Source organism: Periplaneta americana, chromosome 1 (assembly GCF_040183065.1).
Source record: "Periplaneta americana isolate PAMFEO1 chromosome 1, P.americana_PAMFEO1_priV1, whole genome shotgun sequence".
Lineage (NCBI taxonomy): Eukaryota > Metazoa > Arthropoda > Insecta > Blattodea > Blattidae > Periplaneta > Periplaneta americana.
In genome coordinates this window covers 11,445,117-11,466,003 of record NC_091117.1, presented here as the reverse complement: position 1 = coordinate 11,466,003, position 20,887 = coordinate 11,445,117, and the positions used below count along the sequence as shown (strand labels likewise).

The 20,887-nt window shown below is 33.7% G+C and overlaps 2 protein-coding genes and 1 long non-coding RNA gene across 4 annotated transcripts in view; 2 read left to right on the top strand and 1 right to left on the bottom strand.

The window, feature by feature from the left end:
- CaBP1 (Protein disulfide-isomerase A6 homolog CaBP1) overlaps positions 1-20,887 on the top strand; it is a 386,104-nt gene that overhangs the window by 15,311 nt on the left and 349,906 nt on the right. Inside the window, exon 7 of one of the 2 annotated variants that reach the window (XR_011334065.1) lies at positions 1,421-4,991. Coding sequence is in view for 1 of the 2 variants with exons in the window: in XM_069836268.1 (XP_069692369.1) it covers positions 1,421-1,589 (169 nt within the window). In the remaining variant the exon portion in view is untranslated. Of the gene's footprint in view, positions 1-1,420; positions 6,360-20,887 lie in introns of those variants that run through there. The other variant, XM_069836268.1, reaches the window with a different exon arrangement.
- On the bottom strand, positions 5,492-18,038 carry LOC138707387 (uncharacterized). The gene is made up of 4 exons (XR_011334225.1): positions 17,887-18,038; positions 17,470-17,598; positions 16,474-17,336; positions 5,492-9,093 (listed from the first exon to the last, which is right to left on the bottom strand). It is a non-coding gene; the product is annotated as an uncharacterized lncRNA (long non-coding RNA).
- Positions 19,360-20,887, top strand: part of RagC-D (Ras-related GTP binding C/D) — a 40,657-nt gene continuing 39,129 nt past the window's right edge. The window contains exon 1 of the mRNA XM_069836578.1: positions 19,360-19,738. Coding sequence (XP_069692679.1) covers positions 19,736-19,738 — 3 coding nt within the window. The 5' untranslated portion in view covers positions 19,360-19,735. The remainder of the gene's footprint in view (positions 19,739-20,887) is intronic.

Genomic DNA, 20,887 nt, shown 5'->3' with positions numbered 1-20,887 from the left:
TCACTGATGCATTTAAAAGGCAAAAAACAAATTAGCTCCACAAAGTTCTGAACTTAAACCTCACGAATACTTATTTCACGCTCTACCACTATGCTAAGAGTAGGGGAGACTGTTGTACCTTCAGCATAGTGTACCTTTGAACATTTTTTGTTTTTTAATTTTTGCTGCTACCTAGAGGACTCAAACTGAAGTAGATTGTAGAGAAAGCTGCTAAGTAGCTCTGCTCGTAGTTTGTTTGATTTATTGCAAAGTATGAGTTCTCTGGATAAAACAATTCTTTTAGTATCAAAAGTAAACATGTTGTTCACTGTTATATGTTTTCTAACACACAACCAAATTGTATTTGTGACTATCAATCAAGTACAGTGTGTTCCCTATCATCTGGTGAGTAATATATTTTAATTTCCAATATTTATTCGAATCTCTAGTTTTGGAAGCCATATTTGTTTAAACGTGCACCTTCTTGTACCTTTAAACACAAAACATCTTGTACCATGGAACATGTTCCAAGATACACGATACTATCGGTTTTTGTTTTATTTTAAAATCATGTCACGAAGTATGTCTGGAGTTAAGGGAACCACTAGTGATCCGGATACCTTGAAGAAAGCTGTTGAAGCAGTTATTGCTCGTTCAGGAAATAAATTCTCAATCAGAGCTGTCTGCTCTGGTTTATGATTGCAAATACATTTTAAATATGATTGTCAGTTTTTAAACTTGTATTCCCATCTATATTCCATGTGTTCCAAGGTACAAGAGTGTATGTTTGAAGGTACATGAACCTGTTGTACCTTTGAACACATTATTTATTCCTTCATTTTATTTTTTCCATCCTTAATAGATCTGTAAAACAGGAAAATACATACAGGAAGTTGTAAAGTTATCTCCAATAATTCTTTCAAGCATTTTTTCATTTAAAAATTTCATTTCCCAAAATTAAAAAAAAAAAATAAATAAAATGTGAAAAGTGTTTAAAGGTACAACTACTGTATTAAAAACGGCATTGTAAAGAGCAGTAATCATACTCCACTTGAGAACCTGTTCTACAGTATATAGTGTTTGTGTTATAATATTCACTGTTTAAACACTCTGAATGAGTTGTCCGTTTTAAATCTCGAATATGAATTATTTTCTCGGAAGTTTTCAGTGATTAATATAGTTGTTCCCCATTATAGCTACTACAAGAATATATGCAATCTTTTGAACAAAGCCTGGCTGTCCCGAGCGCTCACGGAAATACCCGATACGAACTTAGTCTCTCAGACGCCGGCCACTTTCATTTTGACCAAGTGTACAGTGTTTGTTGTTGTCAAGTACTATTCTTCAGGACTGAAGAAAAGTTACCTGTTTCTGCATATGTAACAGTGTAAAAGCCCAAGAACTTGGCATAATTTCATTGTATTTCATTTGTGGCTTACAGGGATCTTTCATTTGGCCGGGGATCTACTGCCCCAGTAAAAGGAGCAGCTCTACCAAAAATCAACCCCACAGAGCCGTGGGATGGCAAGGATGGAGAGTTACCACCAGAAGAGGACATAGACCTCTCAGATGTGGACCTAGATGACATTGACAATAAAGATGAGTTGTAGGAGTGAGGTGTGGGTGTGGAGAGACTAGAGCCGCATGGACACTGCAGAGTGTGCGCAAAGGAGGCTGTGTACAAAACAATTGAAGGTTTGGAGTCAATTTTTGTTACCTGTTAGGAGTATGTTTCGTGAGCTGATATAAGGCTCAAGTCTTTTTGAGAGGGCTGTATGATAAAAAAAATTGGCCAGAACTTAACAGGAAAACTGATTTTTTTTTTAATGACAGCAGCAAAAAGTATTGTGTTCAAGATAATATTAGTACTTTTGTTCCTTCATTCCATAAGTTTTTTTAGAGATTTTTCTAGATGCGTGAATTAGTTCTCTTGATGTGATATTGAAGTCCAGTTACTTAGATTTATTATACATCTTGATTACACAACTTTTAACACTGTATCACTTCGGAATATGTGTGATAAGACTTTCTTGTGTTAAATTCTAACGTACTTTGTTTACATGTTTCGACCTATTATGGGTCATCTTCAGAATGACCAGTTCTGAAGATGACCCATAATAGGTCGAAACATGTAAACAAGGTACGTTGGAATTTAACACAAGAAAGTCTTATCACACATATTCCGATTGGATTTATTGTTTGAAAATAAATTAATTTGAAAAGGGTTTTGTGCTTGAGTATGAAACTGGTTTCAGTATTATAATTGCTTCGTTTAGAAACTAACAAGGTGGCGAGTGATACACTTTTGGGACCGCCAATTTTGATGTTACTGATTTGAATGGAAGTTACTGTTGTAAAATGAAGCACAGAAAAATCAGATTGTACAACGCTTAAAAGTTGTTGTTGTTTTCTAATAATAATAATAATAATAATAATAATAATAATAATGATTTATTTTAGCTGGCAGAATTAAGGCCGTAAGGCCTTCTCTTCCACTCAACCAGCAAAAAGTATACATACATATGTATCAACTTACAAAGACTTCAACAATTTGATTTAGATAAGAGCTACATATATACAAGAGTTATTTACGAATTAAACAACAAAATGCTATGACTATTAATCTTTCTTTCTTACAATATTTTCATGGCAGCAGAAACGTTTGCGTAACTTCTACGAAGACTACCGCATGCCTGCTTAAAAACAAGCTTGACAAATTGCTTACATAATCAACCTCAATTTAGTTTCATCATTATGTCGCATGTACTCATTATCGATTCATTTCTATTATGATTTCTATTATGATCTAATAAATTTATTATAATTGCATTCTTATTGAAATTAAAATATCTTAGTTAACCAATTTATAAAGTCAAATTTTCTTCTGAACTTTTACTAATTAATATAACTATCGGAATACCTTAATAACTACCTTAGTTCTCTATTTTCAATTTTTTTTATTTTATTTTAAAAAACCTTGACGTAATTCTATCTTATTTTCAAAACCTGTCTTCTTACCTTATTTAATTAATAATAAGTTTTTCTGATTTTAGGAAAATTTAATCTTTGCTGATGCCTATCTCTTAGTAGGTAGTTTCGTTCAGAATCTATAGTTTTGATTGAATCTGCTTTATTTCTGTTAGAGTTTCTATTTGTCATTTTACCTCTTATTAACTGTTCGTCACCTGCTTCTACTTCATCGGTCGGTATCGCACAGCTCCTCCAAATTGTAGCACTTCCTCTCGCGCACCCCGGACTACCAACGGCATGTGGCATTCTTATTAATTGGTCTTCACTTGCGCTGACTTTGCCGGTTGATCCACAATCGCTTCTCCTTGATGTATTTTCACTTGCGCACCTCGGACTACCCTCACTGGGCTATGACTATTAATTAAACACTGAAATACAAACTATGTAGCAGAATTTAGCTAAAATACATAGAGTGTTAATATATTTCAAATAATGTTAGATAATAGAAAGAGATTGTTTTCTAATGCCAGGCGTTTGACAATAAAGTCATTTGACCTCTTGCACTCCAATATTTTTCAAAGATATAATCATAGCCACTGAAGCACAGATTTTGAGGTGTTCCGAATCCATTTCTTAGTTTGAGTTGCACAATGGGCAGTTAGGGGACTGATAATTATATTCCAATTCTATGCAGGTGTTTGGCCAAACAATCATGGCCAACGCTGAAAAGTTGCTGAGATAATAGTTTCAATTTCCTGCCTTTTAAGTAATGTAGCTGCCTTCCTCCATTTCTGTTCGAGTAGCTCTGTAACGTTGGCACTGGTGATGTTGTTCAGTCAACTGTCCGAAGACAGATCTGAACCTCACAAGACATACCAAGAAGGCACCACTTATGAGGCAACTAGACCAGGAGATAATGGAGTAGGATGGCCAGTTTCTTTCACCCCTTCATTGCATACATCGCCAACTAGCTACATATTACACTAGTTAGACTTCAGATGCATACAGACAATTGTACTTTCCGTGCGTTTTTTATTTTAAGCACTTCATGCCTTTGCTGCAGCAAAATGAGAGTCGAAAAAAAACGTAAGTAGGTCAACTGACTGCAAAATGGTGGAAATTAATATTGGCTTCTATTATTGCAGTAATAAATTTAACCTTAAAAGAACCGAACATGTTAAATAGTTTCGACTTCCATGATAATGACATAGAATTATTATTACTAGACGATTTTAACAATAATAAACGTTGCAAAAGACCAAAACACGCATTCCGCCATGATGGATTGTGCAGCAAACTCGTAAAGCGATGTTTTGATTTGCTGCATGCTTGTTGCAGCGATGGTGAAGCAAATGTAATAAAAGAACGGTCTTGCTGCAGCACTTTACGTCTTGCTTTAAAAAAAACGCACAGTTTCTCTGACACACATCATCAAGTGAGATGTATTGCCTGATCAGGGGCGTACACAAGGGGAATTACCGGGTTTGAACCCCCCCCCCTTTCCCTTCAACTTAAAAAAAATGACATATATTTAGATTTGAGTATTTTTTTTTTATCCGTAATCGTTTTCCGTTCTCTAATTTTTCACTGTCAGTAATAAAATCTACATCCTCTCCTGCCTCTCCTTTAATGTAATTCCTATTCTCTGTGCTGTAGCACGTTCAAATTATATCAATGCTATCTTTATTATAGAGAGACCTACCACTTAATACAGACCTTGTAATAAAATGAAGCCAACAAAATATGATATTTACCTTGTTCATTAAAAAGTGGATAACTGTGCAAAAATTACGTTTAAAAGATTTTATAAGGATATTAATAAATATACCATAACAATAATAATAATAATACACAAAATTTAAAATACCAATAATGTAAATTGTAAACAGTTTTAATAATATCTTCTCTTGACAAATTTCTGCATATGTCAATGTGCCTGATAACATCTGTAGATATACGTATCAGTCAGAACCTCAAATGTTTAAATTCGAGTGCTATAGAGTTTAAATTAAACCGTATTTTAAGTCTTGTTTTTACTTTACGTTACTTACTTACTGGCTTTTAAGGAACCCGGAGGTTCATTGCTGCCCTCACATAAGCCAGCCATTGATCCCTATCCTGAGCAAGATTAATTCAGTTCCTATCATCATATGCCACCTCCCTCAAATCCATTTTAATATTATCTTCCCATCTACGTCTCGGCCTCCCTAAAGGTCTTTTTCCCTCCGGCCTCCTAATACTCTATATGCATTTCTGGATTTGCCGATATGTGCTACATGCCCATCTCACACATCTGGATTTAATGTTCCTAATTATGTCAGGTGAAGAATACAATGCGTGCAGTTCTGTGTTGTGTAACTTTCTCCATTCTCCTATAACTTCATCCCTCTTAGCCCCAAATATTTTCCTAAGCACCTTATTCTCAAACACCCTTAACCTATGTTCCTCTCTTAAAGTGAGAGTCCAAGTTTCACAGCTGTAAAGAACAACCGGTAATATAACTGTTTTATAAATTCTAACTTTCAGATTTTTTGACAGCAGACTGTATGATAAAAGCTTCTCAACCGAATAATAACAGGCATTTCCCATATTTATTCTGTGTTTAATTTCCTCCCGAGTATCATTTATATTTGTTACTGTTGCTCCAAGATATTTGAACTTCTCCACCTCTTGAAAAGATAAATTTCCAATTTTTATATTTCCATTTCGTACAATATTCCCGTCATGAGTCATAATCATATACTTTGTCTTTTCGGGATTTATTTCCAAACCTATCTCTTTACTTGCCTCCAGTAAAATTCCCGTGTTACTTTATGTTACACGTACCAAATATTTACCCTTGCTTATAAATCACCCTAAATATCAAGGATAAAAGAAAAAAGAAGATAAACTTAACAAGGCTTAAATTTGCAACCTCTTAATTACCAATCTCACGTCTATTCACTGAGCTGTTGTAACCTGACAGAAGGAAGAGGAATAGAAGTACACAAATTAAAAAATGGCAGACCAGTACTTATGTCGACGATAACTCCGCAATCTTTGGAAGCTGAATAGTTGGACTCTGCTGCATTTTACATCTCTAACTTCCATGCAATATAGCGCCATCAAAATTGAAGATGCCAAATATTCTATCCTTTCCTTGTATGTTATAAATGTTTGCTCGAAAACTTGATTACTTTTGGTTCTCAAAAATATGGTACAAGAGCTATGAATTACAGAATCAGTTTGTTTCTCATATCGTGGCAACTTACAAATTGCAGGTCTCAGTTGAGTGGATCAGGCTGAGGCAAGTATGAATCTGTACTCTCACTTGCGCATTTACTTGTACATATACTGCATGGAGCTTCCAACAATCAGTGTTACCTGCTGTTTTATATGCCAATAAACATAGTTTATATTATTGCTTTAAACACGTCTTCCAAAATGTGTAAATATCCTGTAAACCTGGCCTAGGTTCGTTTTCAGATTGTCGTCATTCACTGTTAAGAATAGATTAAATCTTTTTGAGCAGGAAGGTTTTTCTTACTTAGATTAATTTTAAGGTCTTCACTATTTAATATTCAAAATGTGTGTGTCCAGCCGTGAATGCTTACATTGCACAACTTCTTTGCATCATATTGCCTTCTGTATATAATTTTCATGACAATAACCGTGAATGTTTGAAGTATCTATTTTTAATTAAAACAGAAGTGTATATATACTCTATGTATAGTTTATAGTTTTGCAATTATTTCAGTTTTGTTCCCTTTATGCCAATTCTAGAACGAAATTCAACTGAGAAGAACTAACAGTTTATTATAATTTGTTGAAGAACGATAAAACAATATTACATCTGTAATATGCACACATCACCCATTGCTCTCATTTTTTAAGCTGGATAAGTTGAAACTTGCTTATGCACCCAAAGTTACATGAGTTAATCCCAATTAAAAGCAACTTTAGGCAGGAAGTCTGCTGAGGAAGAAAGCCACTAGCCTCGTGTAATTGATTTATTGCATTTGAAAGAAGCCTTTTGTGAATAAAATGAAAATTCTGTGTTAATCCTGTCTTTACTGTGAAGTAATGATTGTTATCTCGATAAAGACTGGGAACTTATCAATTTAACATCTCACTAGTTCATACAACTTGTATGTGTAATGATATCTGTTTATATATTACAATAATACGAGATGCACAAACTGAAGTTGGGTGTTAAAGAAACCCAGATCAGTTGAGAATCGACATTGAAAAGTGGGTTGCCAGGATTTTGAACTGAAAATAAAGGAGATTTTGGAAATTCTTGTAGGATTTTCAGGGTTTCAAACTGAAAATAAGACAGATTTTCGAAATTATTGTGGGATTTAAAAATGATAATGGAGATTCTAGAAATTATTATAGTATTGCCAGGATTTTAAACTGAAAATGTGGGAGATATTGTAAATTATTGCAGGATTGCCAGGATTTCAATCTAAAAATAAGAGATTTTGGAAATTACTGTAGATAAGATTTCCAGGTTTTCAAACTGAAAATAAGGTATATTTTGGTAATTGTAGGATTGCAGGTTTTTTCTTACTGACAATATGAGAGGTTTTTAAAATTGATGTAGGATTGCTAGGGTTCCAAATCGAGAGTAAAAGACATTTGAGAAATTACTGTAGGATTGTCAGTTATTTCAAACTGAAAATAAGAGAGATTTTGGAAATAATTGTAGGATTCCCAGGGTTTCAAACTGAAAATAAGAAACATTTTACAAATTACTGTAGGATTGCCAGTGTTGCAAACTGAAAATGAGAGATTTTGGAAAATACTGTAGAAATTACTGTAGGATTGCCAGTGTAGCAAACTGAAAATAAGAGAGATTTTGGAAAATACTGTAGAACTTACTGTAGGATTGCCAGTGTAGCAAACTGAAAATAAGAGAGATTTTGGAAGTAACTGTAGGATTTCCAGGGTTTCAAATTGAAAATATCAAACATTTTAGAAATTACTGTAGAACTGCCAGTATTGCAAACTGAAAATAGAGATTTTGGAAATTACTGTAGGATTGCCAGTGTAACAAACTGAAAATAAGAGAGATTTTGGAAAATACTGTAGAAATTACTGTAGGATTGCCAGGATTTCAAACTGAAAATAAGAAACATTTTAGAAATTACTGTAGGATTGTCGGGCTTTCGTACTAAAAATAAGAGCAGTTTTGAAAAGTATTGTAGGATTGCAAGTGTTTCAAACAAATTAAGGGAGATTTTGGAAGTAACTGCAGGATTTCCAGGGTTTCAAATTGAAAATATCAAACATTTTAGAAATTACTGTAGAACTGCCAGTATTGCAAACTGAAAATAGAGAGATTTTGGAAATTACTGTAGGATTGCCAGGGTTTCAAACTGAAAGTAAGAGAGATTTTGGAAATCATTGTAAGATTGCGAGGTTTCACACAAGAAATAAAGAGACATTTTGGAAATTATATTAGGATTGCCTTGTTTTCAGACTGAAAATGAGGACGATTTTGGAAATTATTATAGGATGTATCTATTAGGAATTTAAAATTGGAAGAGCACTGCAAGTGAATCATACTGTATAATATATTACAAAAGTACTAAGATTTTAGAAGCATAATGGGAGCATTGAAAGAAGATTTTTAATTTCTCGCACAAAGTAGCATTTCAATTAGAATGAAAACAGAATAAATTATGTACAAGTTTGTTACAGCGATATTGTAATCCGTAATGTCTTGTGTCTATGCTCGTGCATTGTTGTTATACAATTGCAGGTCGAGAAATTATATAGTAAGACTTTTAACAGTTCATAATGTTCTCATACAAACCTGTTCAATAGAATGATTAACCCAGTTCTCATGTTCGCATTTATTACAGTGTTACCTACTTTATATATGTTTCATTGTTTCTGGCTTGTTGGAAACTAGTTCACAATCGAGAGTGTGTGGGAGATATGTGGATGTTGGAGGTAGAAAGTGCGACACAAACTGCATGGCTCTATGGTTCCTTGATGGCAACATCCAGATCTGAAATTAATTCGAGATAGTCATGATTTGTAGGATCAAAATGTAGGAGCCAGACTTCATTTTTAGATGCTGTTGATTATTTAGTGGCTTGGAATACTGATGGCTTCAAAAACTCAAATTTTCCCTCATTCCAGAGGGAGTGGTTCCTGAAAAAGAAAATTACGAAATTACTTCACATTTTGAACCACAAGTACAATGGGTGATATGCAAAAAGTTAAAGTTTATGCTGTTGCTAAGGTTTTCGTAGTATATACTACGATCTTTATGTATAAAAACTCGTAGTAAATTCTTTCCTGCATAGCAGAAAGTTGATCAAGAAGGCCGTGTTTAGCTTATGCTAGAATTGGTAGTATAAGCTACTATTTGTATGCATAACAAGACGTATATACTTCTACTTCTAAGTATAAACTAAGAAAAATCGTAGTCTGCCCTGTTTGAGACTTTGTTACCTTAGCATAAGCGTTTGTACAGTTTAAAATGGCAGAATTTATGTAAATTTACGCTAGAAAATCCTACAAGAAAAGACTAGAACCATCAGAACGCGATTATAAGAAGTTATATCATAGGTTTTATAAATAAAGAATGTCATATGATCAATTCTTATAATGGACTACTCAAATGATGATTTTGAGATAACTTAACTGGAATTCTATTAGTTGATTTTTGTTATTATTATTACTATCATTATTATTATTATTATTATTATTATTATTATGCTCGATTTTGACTTTACTTAATATTCATGTTATTTATTTTCTGCATAATTCGCTTTTCGTCAATTTTTTTTACCACTGTAAACTTTCACCTCAACGTTCATAACTTGGATGGCTTTTTCTTTGTTACTTCTTGCGGCAGGAGTTTGCAATTTGTTCAATAATGCTGGGTATTCTTTTAGTAGATTAGCAAACAGCAGTTGTTCTCCATCTCTCTCTCTCTCTCTCTTTACAATTCCCACTTCGTTGTAATTGTCCATTTTCTTGTTAAATCAACTGAAGTTTAAGGACGACAATCAATTTCACCCACTAAAAATTCATTATAAATACATGGAAGGTGAAAACTAACGAATCTTAAGGCACGTCTCCACTATTAAACATTTAACAACAATATGTTGAATTTAACATGTATATAGACATTTCAAGTCTCAATTGACTTAACATGTTAACTAAGTATGTTAAATGTAACACTTTTAACATGTTTGCGTGTTTTCCAGCAGCAATGGAAAACATGTCAAGTCAATTCATTTGCTCGTGCAGCGTCGGTACAGTTCGGCAAAGTTCGTACAGATTCCATAGCAACAACTATAAGTTCCGATTTTGTGGCGCGTATCTTGATCATTTTTATACTATCATTGGTCCTTGGTGTTGGCTGTAAGTTGTTCGAAGCAATGGAGTGGACGAAAGAAAATACATTAGAATAAAATTAATGCACTGATGGAAAGGCCTTGTTTGTGGGATGTGTCTGCAAAAGAATACACGGGCAAAACTAAGAAGGCCGACTGTTTTAGAGAACTGGAATTATTATTTAATTGTTCTCGAGAATATTATAGAGAATTTTCGCACTCTCGTCGTACGCTAAACATTAATGCTATATTGACATCAGTAATGGTCGTATTTGGTGATGTATGTTAACGTTCGTAAAACTTCGGAAAGAATAATTATACGATATTACCCACTCCTTTAACATCTATCATGTCGTAGGTCCCATGATAATCAATTGCGCTGTAATTTGTTTAATTGAAATGAAATAGCTGCTCTTAAATTGTGTATTTCTTTGATGTAACAGGAAGTATTTTTGCAGCACTATATTAAAATCGTGTTCTGACATTCTCAGCAAGTTTTTGAATCCAAATCGATACTGTATTCAACTTTAAGCTCGTTTAGAATGTATCCTGCATAGTGTCTTTTACTAAGATATTGCCACATCCACATTCTCATTTTCTTCCTTTTCAGGGCCTTGTTAACAAGCAATAGAGGCCATTACAAAAGTCAGATCATCATCTGAGTCCACTGTCCAAGGTTTGAAAATAAGACACTATCTATATTAAAATCTCATAGACTGTTTATGGTGGACTACGCAAAGAAAGTCGAGTTTAACATGTTTAACAGTGTGGAAAAATATTAAATGAAATTAGCATTAACATGTTCAATCAACATGTTGGGATGTTGACGGTAAACAATTTAACATTTAACATGTTGTTAAATGTTTAATAGTGGAGATGCGCCTTTAGCGGATAAACCCAAAGTAGTCGATAATTGATAATAATCGAATACTCTCAATAGTTTATACTACTGCCGCGTAGTACATTCTTCGTAGTAGTAGTATCAAGTTTGTGCATAGAAAATGAAGTATATACTTCTACATCAAGAATCTTCCACAGTCAAAGCAAAAGTTAATACTACAACTTTATGCATTCCACCCAATATCTTTTTCATTTTTTAACGAAAATTTTGACCAAAAAAACTGGCCTTGCTAATAGCATTCAGAATACACTGTACTACAGTTGAGTAATTTTTTGTAACTCTTTTGTTTAATATTTGTATTTCCGAAGCCTTGGGTAGAAGTTAAGACAGCTTTCGTTATTAACTTAAATCTTGGAAAGCTCCTTGCAGTTTAGTCCATGCTGGCTACCATCACAAGACTGATTACTGCTTCCTTGTGAATGTTGTGTGTTTGTATGTATGTCGACCATCTTGCAGAGTTGTGTTGTAACCCCCTACTGCAGGAAGCGTCCCATTACATAATCAGGAGGAGTGGCAAATTGCCAGAACCAGTACCAATGTGGGACCAGCACTTGTTGTAGCATTCGTGAAATAAAAGTGTTCTTAAAAAAATAGTAGTATTGATAAATTTGTAATTTGGTCATCTCCAAAGTTGTGATAAGCAACTTTGCAAGATGGTTTTTGTATCCCCCTTCCTTAAACTCTCTTATTGTAACCCCTGGCTTATCCTGTCTCATTCCCCCAGATGAAAAATTAAACTACCTCAATTTACTTGGTTACTTGTAACTTCGAAGTCACTCACCCAACACAGCCCTGCTCAAGTTTGAATAGCACAATAAACATTTACTTAAAGTTGTGTACCAAAAGCGCTTGTCATTATTTTATTTGGTTTAGTAATGTATAAAGGTCTGTTTATCTAATCTTTGGTGTATACATTGTGTACATAAAATAACGTCACAACAGTAAGCAGCAGCGACTTTACATCCACTGAACATGCAGTAGAACTTGGTTGTAATGACATCCAAGGGACCTTGAAAATTATGTTGTTATAAACGAGTCGTAGTAACCGAGATTCATATTATCAGTCTAGTGAGGTGGAAAATGAAAAATAATAAATATAATTAGGCTTATTTTAGATTTATGTATTCACTTTTAAGCATATCATGAACACAATAAAATACATGTACAATTATAAATACAGTATTCTGTATTAAAACAGTTTGTTCAGTACTCACCAAACTTATTTACTGAGGAGTGAAGTAATCAGTCATTTTACTTTGTAGTCTCCTACTTGCCCAATATACACTTTCTAAATTAAATTCTATGTTCATTATTTCAGTTGCAATTTCACTGCTCCCTCTCCTAGCTTCATAGAAATGTTCACAATTCTAATGGCTTCTAAAGTGTCACTCACTTCTTTTAGTGGCCATACCGCGTTAAAATGCGTGCACTTAGTAAAAATTTCCTGTAGAAACTGATCTAATACCGCATGCAGGTACCATTAATACCGCATGAATTCGAGCAGGTTACAATGGGATGGGGAATCTGCCTGCATTCCAGAGGTCTATGATAGAAGGGAACAGTAAAGGATTTGCCAGATTTCAGCAAAATATTTCTTAAAATACTTTGGTTCTTAGAAAATCTTATTCCAAACTGAGGTTGAAAACGACGTTATATGAGAGGTAGACGCATTTACGTTTGTCGTATTAAGCAAGGTAGGAAAGCATATGTCTTATGGGGAATTAGTTGGGACCACAGAATATTTGACGTTATAGGCGAGGTGTCGCACAAAAAGAGGTCGCTATAACCAAGTTCTACTGTACTTTTGTTCAGTCTGCTAAATAATATTCACAAAAGATGAGAGTGTTTGTTGACCATGGTCATTACTGTTGAATCTCGGTTAATGGCAAATTGCTTGTACAAGATCAAATTTTCGTCAAATTCAACACTTCACAAGATATTTCAAGACTTACCAATACTTTACTTACAAGTTTTATAGTCAAATCACGTCTTACAGTACTTTAAAAGAATTTGTCTTGAAAGTAAATAAGGAAATGTTCTAATCAGTCAAAAACTCGACAGTTCTTTGAAAAAATTGACCAATAGGATTCGAAAATATTATGATGCCAAGCACCTTATAAAACCTGGTGTCCTGGCTGAGAGAATTTTTTTTTTTTTTACGTCTCTAGTCATCTTTACGTGTAGTTCCTGTTTCTAGTGCCGTGTGTTATAGTTGGCTTGTGTTCATGCAACTGATTTAAGATTTTGATTAATGTTTATGATATTGGTGATTGAGGCGGTGATGAATCATGGTTCCAGTCCGGCTTTTGTCTTTGTGACTGATGGAAACCATGAAAAACCCCAGTCATATTGGTCGGCCATGGAGTTTGAATCTAGGACCTCCTGAATACGAGCCTCAGAATGTGAGCCAACTCGCTTGGCGGTCAAAGAGAAAAGTTGTTTGAGAGTTAATTCAATTATTTGAACTTGACAGTTCTTTGAAAGAATTGACCAATGGATTCGAAAATATTATGACGCCAAGCACCTTAAAAAAATCTGGCGTCCTGGCTGAGAGAATTTTTGGCAAGTTTGCTTATAAAGTACTGAATTGGAAAAAAAAAAAAAATTTGATCATGTACATGCGGCTTTAGAAGCAGAAAATGACGATTTTAGAAGGAAATATTCGTTTCTGTTGAGTGTTTTATAGAGGCGAAAAGCACTACACAAATTCAACAGAACCATCCTCCTGGGAATTCATGTTCTCTGAGCTGACACATAATTCTTTTGAAATAGTATTAATAGTAATTTTGTTTTTCCTTTTGTAGCAATTATTGTTCCTGGATCAACATTCATGTTACCAATAGTTTATCCTGAAGACGTATTAGTCTAACTTATTATGGAATTTTCACTCAAATTACAACATAAATCGCCTAGAACTTATTAAATTATTAGGAAATTTGAACAGTTATGAAAAGTATTTGAAGAAATGTGTCCATTAGGAACTAAAGTTTAGGAAAAATGTCCGGAAATTAGCATTACAGTCTTTGAAGAACCATAACCTAAATCTGTGTTTGGATTTTTTCGTAACTTTATACATTTTAGATGGGGATATGGAGGCGCTTCCATGATATGGAGTCAGCATGATACTGGACCTTCAGATGAGACAGCACTCACATTGACAATGATAAACATATTTAAGGTAGATTTTTCTTTCTACACTTTCAGAAATATCATACCGACTCCATTTGTATCTTTAGCAAACAAGGTCTGCATCAGCGAATAGGGATTATAAAGAATGGACACTGAGCGAAATTTCCTGTATTTTGTTTCTCTGTGCGCCAGCGTATAGTTCCACTTTCAAGCGCTAGAGGTTAGTGTAATCGAGCATACACTAAGATGATAATTGAGAACAGAGTTGAGACACAGGATCCAAACATCGCCTACCTTATTGCATAACCCAGTAACGCTTTGCTTCAAATAAATTCAAGTTAACAGCTTTTCCTTATTTCTCAATGACAAACTAGTTGTAATAATATTTTATATTTCAGATACCATAAATTATATTATAAAATGATATAATATATTATAAAATTAAGCATCGAATTCGTTTAATATTTGTATATAATATAATATAATATAGGTATATGGTTTTACTTCTCGTAAGAGTTTTGTTTTTCAATTTTCAGCGCTATCAAATCATTACATATTTTAATTGTTGTAGGGGTCAACGTCTCAACTCTCATTATAAAGAACTCTAGAGTCTAGACATTGCAGTTAATGACGGATTTATTATTTTATGGATCCAATTTATTTTATTTGAGTACATAATGTACCTAGATGTATTAATTATATGTGTTATATTTCCGATGTGTCGACTGCTAGCTGGTGTGATGTCAGCGCCAACTCTAGGGAGAAAGCAGAATCTCACGCTTTAGCTGGCTTGAAGGTCATTGAAATCAGTCCGGCTACATCAAAGGTACCGACGCGAAGTGTCCATTCTTTATAATCCCTATTCGCTGGTCTGCATCTTGAAGGCTGGTTCAGATGGACATGGAAAAAAAAAAATGAATTTTAAGTTACAGCTGTTACAAATGGCTAAATTCATTTCATGGCCCAAGTACAGGCTATTTCCCCCCCTCCCACATTACCTGAGGACGAAGATATATTTAATCCTTGAAACTCCCTCCGCCCACTTCCTACATTTTATCAACAAGCACCTAATGAGAAAACTTCAGTCTAAACATGATCAATAAAGCAATGAAAAGTGCATTATGTACCACTTCTTCTCTACAAGCCACCATAATTTCCTACCTTCTTTACTAGGATGCATTTTCCAAACGATATGGTATTTTTGTAGTTGATAAGTACGTAATGGACAAGTTAAATCAAACCGTTTCTTCTTCAATTTTTCTCCTGAAGACGGAGGTAGAACCAATCTTCACTCTTTTTTTTCGTATTTCATCAGTTAAAAAAAAAGTCCCATCTTCTCAATAAGTCACCATTGCTTTCTCTCCCCCTCTACAATGATTCCTTTTCTTCCTCCAGTTTACACTAGAAAATAGGTACATCTAACCTTTGAAACGTCGTCTTTTTATATTTCCTCAGTGATAAAAAATTGCCTATGAAATATTAAAAGTTGAAACTATGTGTTAAAATTGTTTTCTAAAAAAAAAAAGGTAATGTACTCTGGGTTGCCGTTTCGGCATTGTGTTCTTTGCTGGCTTGCGGTCTACTGCCAACTGGCAGGCAACCCAAAGTAGTACATTATCCTTAAAACAAAAATTAAGTTGGTAATTGGCATGTTGTTACATATAAGTAGGCCAGTTTTACACTAAACCTGGAATATTTAAGTATTTTATTTTATAATTAATTGAAGGCACTTATAAAGTCTTTGGGCCAGGACAATAAATTTACATGAATGCAATGGAGATCAGTTATTTAATTTGCGTCGCAAATATTATAAATTGTCGACAAATACTCCTATAACACTGCAAAACTACAATACTGTAGACTATAAAAGGTAAAATAAACACACGTAACATTGCCATATTTTCCATCAAACAAACCAAAGGTCATAATTTTAACTACTTCTATGATACTACAAATTATGTATAAACAAAACACATCATAAATCAATAACTCCATGGTAATCGAAAACAGAAATAGGTTTAGTGTAAAATTGGCCATGTGTAACGCTATGAAATTATCAAAATATTTATATTTTATGGAGTGTTATAAAGTGAACTACAAGAATAGGAAAAAATCCTATCTTCACTTCATTTCTTCCAATAAACCAAGAGTACTTGCCTCCTCTTTAAGTCTATACAACAGAAAGAATAACCAAGCGTTTAATAAGAGAACTTGGCAACACTGCACTGTGTCAAACTTCCACGGAAACTTAATTCTGAAGCAATTTTAATTCATCTGTAGCGAATCTAAAATGGGTATACGTGATAAGAGGGGACACTGCTGCTGGACAATTATTTGAGGGGTCGGCCTTTCAAATAATCTCTCAAGGCCAATTCAATTGATGCTGCATAACAATGAGGTCTGTCTGGGCTTATACATGTCCCTTTATTGATACAATACAAAAAAATAGTTGACTTTGTTTTTAAATGAATTTACTAATAAATGGCACTTACAAACTAGAAAAGAAAAATACAACAAAATTGAATTGTCATAACCACAGTGATACCAACGCTAATAGCTGAATAAATAATGGAAGTATATCTCAACAAGTATAAAGAGTTCAAAGAGGAAAAAAAAATATGACTTATAGAGAGCCTTATAAAAATATGGAATCTTGTCAGTCTCGTAAAAAGATTACATTAAAGCTGCTGTTATTGAAGGCAGTTAATATCACAACCATTTGTTCGCCATTTCACTAGGGAAAGTAGCCAGTGGTATGCAATGGTAAGAGTTTTGCCAAAAAGCACAACACGTGTTCTACACATAACACGTAAGAATATATTTCTAGTCCTGTTGGTCCCAGTTGCATTTTAGTCTTTTTTTTCACACTGCAGATAATTCCATGACATCATACTTCCGCTCCTTTTTGCACAAAATCGGATAGAATAAAGTGAAGTAATAAGCTCCCATTCCAGCACAAATCAACGCCAGGATAATTGCTACGTAGCCCCATGCTCCTAGACCACCTTTCCGAGGAGTTTCTGCAAAGAAAATAAAGTATAAATTCACGATGAGTTTCTACAACCAAAATATAGCAATAAAGTATAAATTCACGATTTACAAAAATCCGATCCATTTGTGAGAGGCATTCTAATATACACAATGACGTCATACCTGGTGCAGATTTCTGATTTGTATCTGCTTCGGAATTTTTCTGTCTAGCTCCATAGTAAGAACTTCTTCTATCGTCCCTTGAACTCTTTGCATCCGGTTTACTTCTGGCATCCCCTATGTTTAAAAGCACTGAAAAGAAAAACCATAAACCGAATAAAACGTAGTAATATATACACTGCTTATTCACTAATATTTTTTCAATGGCACCGCTTTAAATATAATAACCAAATATCTTCTATTTTCCTACAATGTGATGCTAATTCTATTAGTTGACAACAATTTCCCTTCAAAACCTAGCGAATACACCTTATTCATTGACATGGCCGGAAAAAGGTGCGGTATTATAAACTCGTATAACTAAATTAAACTGCGATAAAGAAGAAAAATGCATATAAAAACGTTAACATTTGTACTTACTGAAGAGAATTAAAAGAAAATATATTATGGTTCGTGTCATTTTAGACACTTTACAATGTCTATAAAATGACATCGTGTGTCACCTTCCCTTTGTCACCACCAAGCAAGCAACGCGCGTTACTCATACCACTATACGGAGAAGACTCGAGGCAACAAATTGCTGCCAACATTTAAATATAAAAAAGGGCGTGTGGAGAATAGTTCACACAGAACTTCTATAAATTAATAAAATATGTTTTATATAAGATTTAATTATTTATTTGCCTAGGCTAGAATTATTTTTATCTTTAGCTTTAGCAATTATATAAATAGGTGCAATTATTCCATAGTTACAGTATCAATCACAATCATAACTGGGCAGCAAAATTAACATGAAAATGATCCCATGCAAAAGGAATGTTTGGGGTCATTCATTGACGGAATAGGGACAACAATGACACTCAGATCAAGAATTTTACTTTAATCATTTTTTAGGCTCGAAGTTGATAATTTCAAGAGTAGAGTGGAATAATATAGATTAATTTGTTATCACATTTCGTTTAAATAAATCAATAATATTGTTTAGAATTAAGGGATTAAATAAATATTTCTTGGTACATACTATGACATAAAAGCGTAATTTAAGCAAGAATTCTTTTGTTCACAAGCATTCTTAGCATCGTGCTAATCTTGATAATTTCAAAAGTAGGGTGGAATAATATAGATTAATTTGTTGTCACATTTCGTTTACATAAACCAAGTGTAATATTGTTTATAATTAAGGGATTAAATAAATATTTCTTGGTACATACTATGATATAAAAGCGTAATTTAAGCAAGAATTCTTTTGTTCACAAGCATTCTTAGCATCTTGCCGTACAAAAACAAATTAACATTTCAACCTGGCGTTTGTAATATTATCGATGTCCCGTTTTAATGAATTAGATACAAGAAATACGTTCATTCCTTAAACTTCTGGTGTGAGACTAAAATATTGTACTTTCTGCTGGCATTTGTATTATAGATTAGGGACTACTATACAAAATATGAAAATAAGGTAGGTAGAAAATGTCAATGTTGGTAGTTCCGTACCACATTACGTCATCTGACACCAACCTAACAAAGCAAATAAAATTATTTTTAATGTGGGATTCGGAAAACAATCTCGTATAGTCAGTGATACAGTCAATTAATACTAAAATTAATGTAAATGACGCAATAAACAAAATGCATAATTTTTCTACATATCAGATAAGCACAGTAATATCGCGAAACTTATTATAGAAGAATTACAGTCAGTGTCCAAAATCAGAATGTATGACGTCACATACAATTTTTAGAACGAGGATCATCGATTTCTTTAGTCACACATTGTTCAATGAAATGTTCAATGAAACAAGGATATAAGGCTATGCAAATTTCTTCTGGATTATTACATGACTAAACCTTGAAAGAATCATTTATGACTGCAGTCTCCTTTCAGAAGTAGAGCATAACTACCGAAGGCGAAGATAATTGATTACTAACTTATCAATATAAAAGCTAATCAATATATAATTTAATTTTATAAAGTAATTGAGTGTATAAATTAATTTTGTGGTTTTTCATTCCCCGAAATGAAAATCTTGGAGCACAATTTTATTTTCCGGAAATAATCTATGAGAGTTGTATTCACTTCCTGTATGCAGCTGATCATATGATGTTGATAGCTTTGATGTCTCGTGAGCCGAAGATTATTTGTTTGTTCGATATTAGTACGTGTTCATGTGATTTCTTTATTGATGATATTAAATTAAGGTGCATGACCTCTACATTATACCTCTGTGGTTAAAGGTGTAATATTGATTTCGTTAACAAAGAGGTTAAAATAATGGTGAGTTGAAATTTAATAGCGTAATTTGACATAGGTTTTATTAATGTATTTTAGAACAACTAGGAAAGCTTACTGTCTGTATTTGTTTTCACATCATATGTAACTGATAACATTCGAAATGAGGTTTGAATATAAAAAATATATTCATGTCATAAAATCACAGGAATGATTAAGTTCTTTTGAGAATGCATTGAGTATTTTGGAACGGCATCGTGGTTTAAGTTAGGGTTATGGTGTTGATAAGATTGCATCTCTCGTTTAGAGGGAAAGTTACGAGTAACAGAAATTGCGCTCTGTAAAGAACTAATCTTCGTGCAATTTGCGGAGTTGATGATTCGGTACGTAAGTTATCAGTAAGCTTAGTCCTACCGTAAATTAAGTTTGTTAAAAGTGCTAGTTTTTAGCACGGAACGCTGGAGTTAAGAACCGAATTGGGTATATTTTCCCGTTAATTTGATTAACTTAAGTACCTCCAAGATTTGAGTTATTATTCGGAGATTTTCGCATTTTGTCTCAGTCCACACCTGTCTTCTCTCTTAATTTTGGTTACTTTACCAATACAACAGCAAAATAAATTAAGTTAAAGTGTTGTGTAATAGTTTTTAGTCTTATAATGATCCTTTAAATTTTCTGAAGGAATGGAAGGAAGTAAAACTCTCTTTCAGAATGTGAACGTTTAGAGGAAAAGCAGACATTGTACCACATTTATGATACCCTTTTATACCCTTGATTGCAGTCCTGTTTATGCACAAAATTGGTAAGCTTCGCCAATGGATGAGTAAATAATTATGGCCGCTGAAAGTATTTTCGTAAAAGATGAGTTATTTTCCCTGGACCAATAATACAACACCAAAGCAGCCATAAATATTTACCCCTTTGGAAGAGATTGCCATAGTTTTGTTTGTTCTACAGCATACATGTGCACTGACAACTGAAAAAACACTGCTGGCTTACTGATGTTAGTATTAAACACGGGATGTCATTTGTACTGCTTGATACAGATTAATTCGGTATTTGTTTATTTTGACACCAACTGTGGCCAGGTGTGGAGAGTCAGTAGCGATATTTGTGATTAACCTTGTTACAGTCTTCGATTTCCTGTCATTTAGCTATCCTCTTATACCACCTCATTCTAGTGCCGAGGTCATG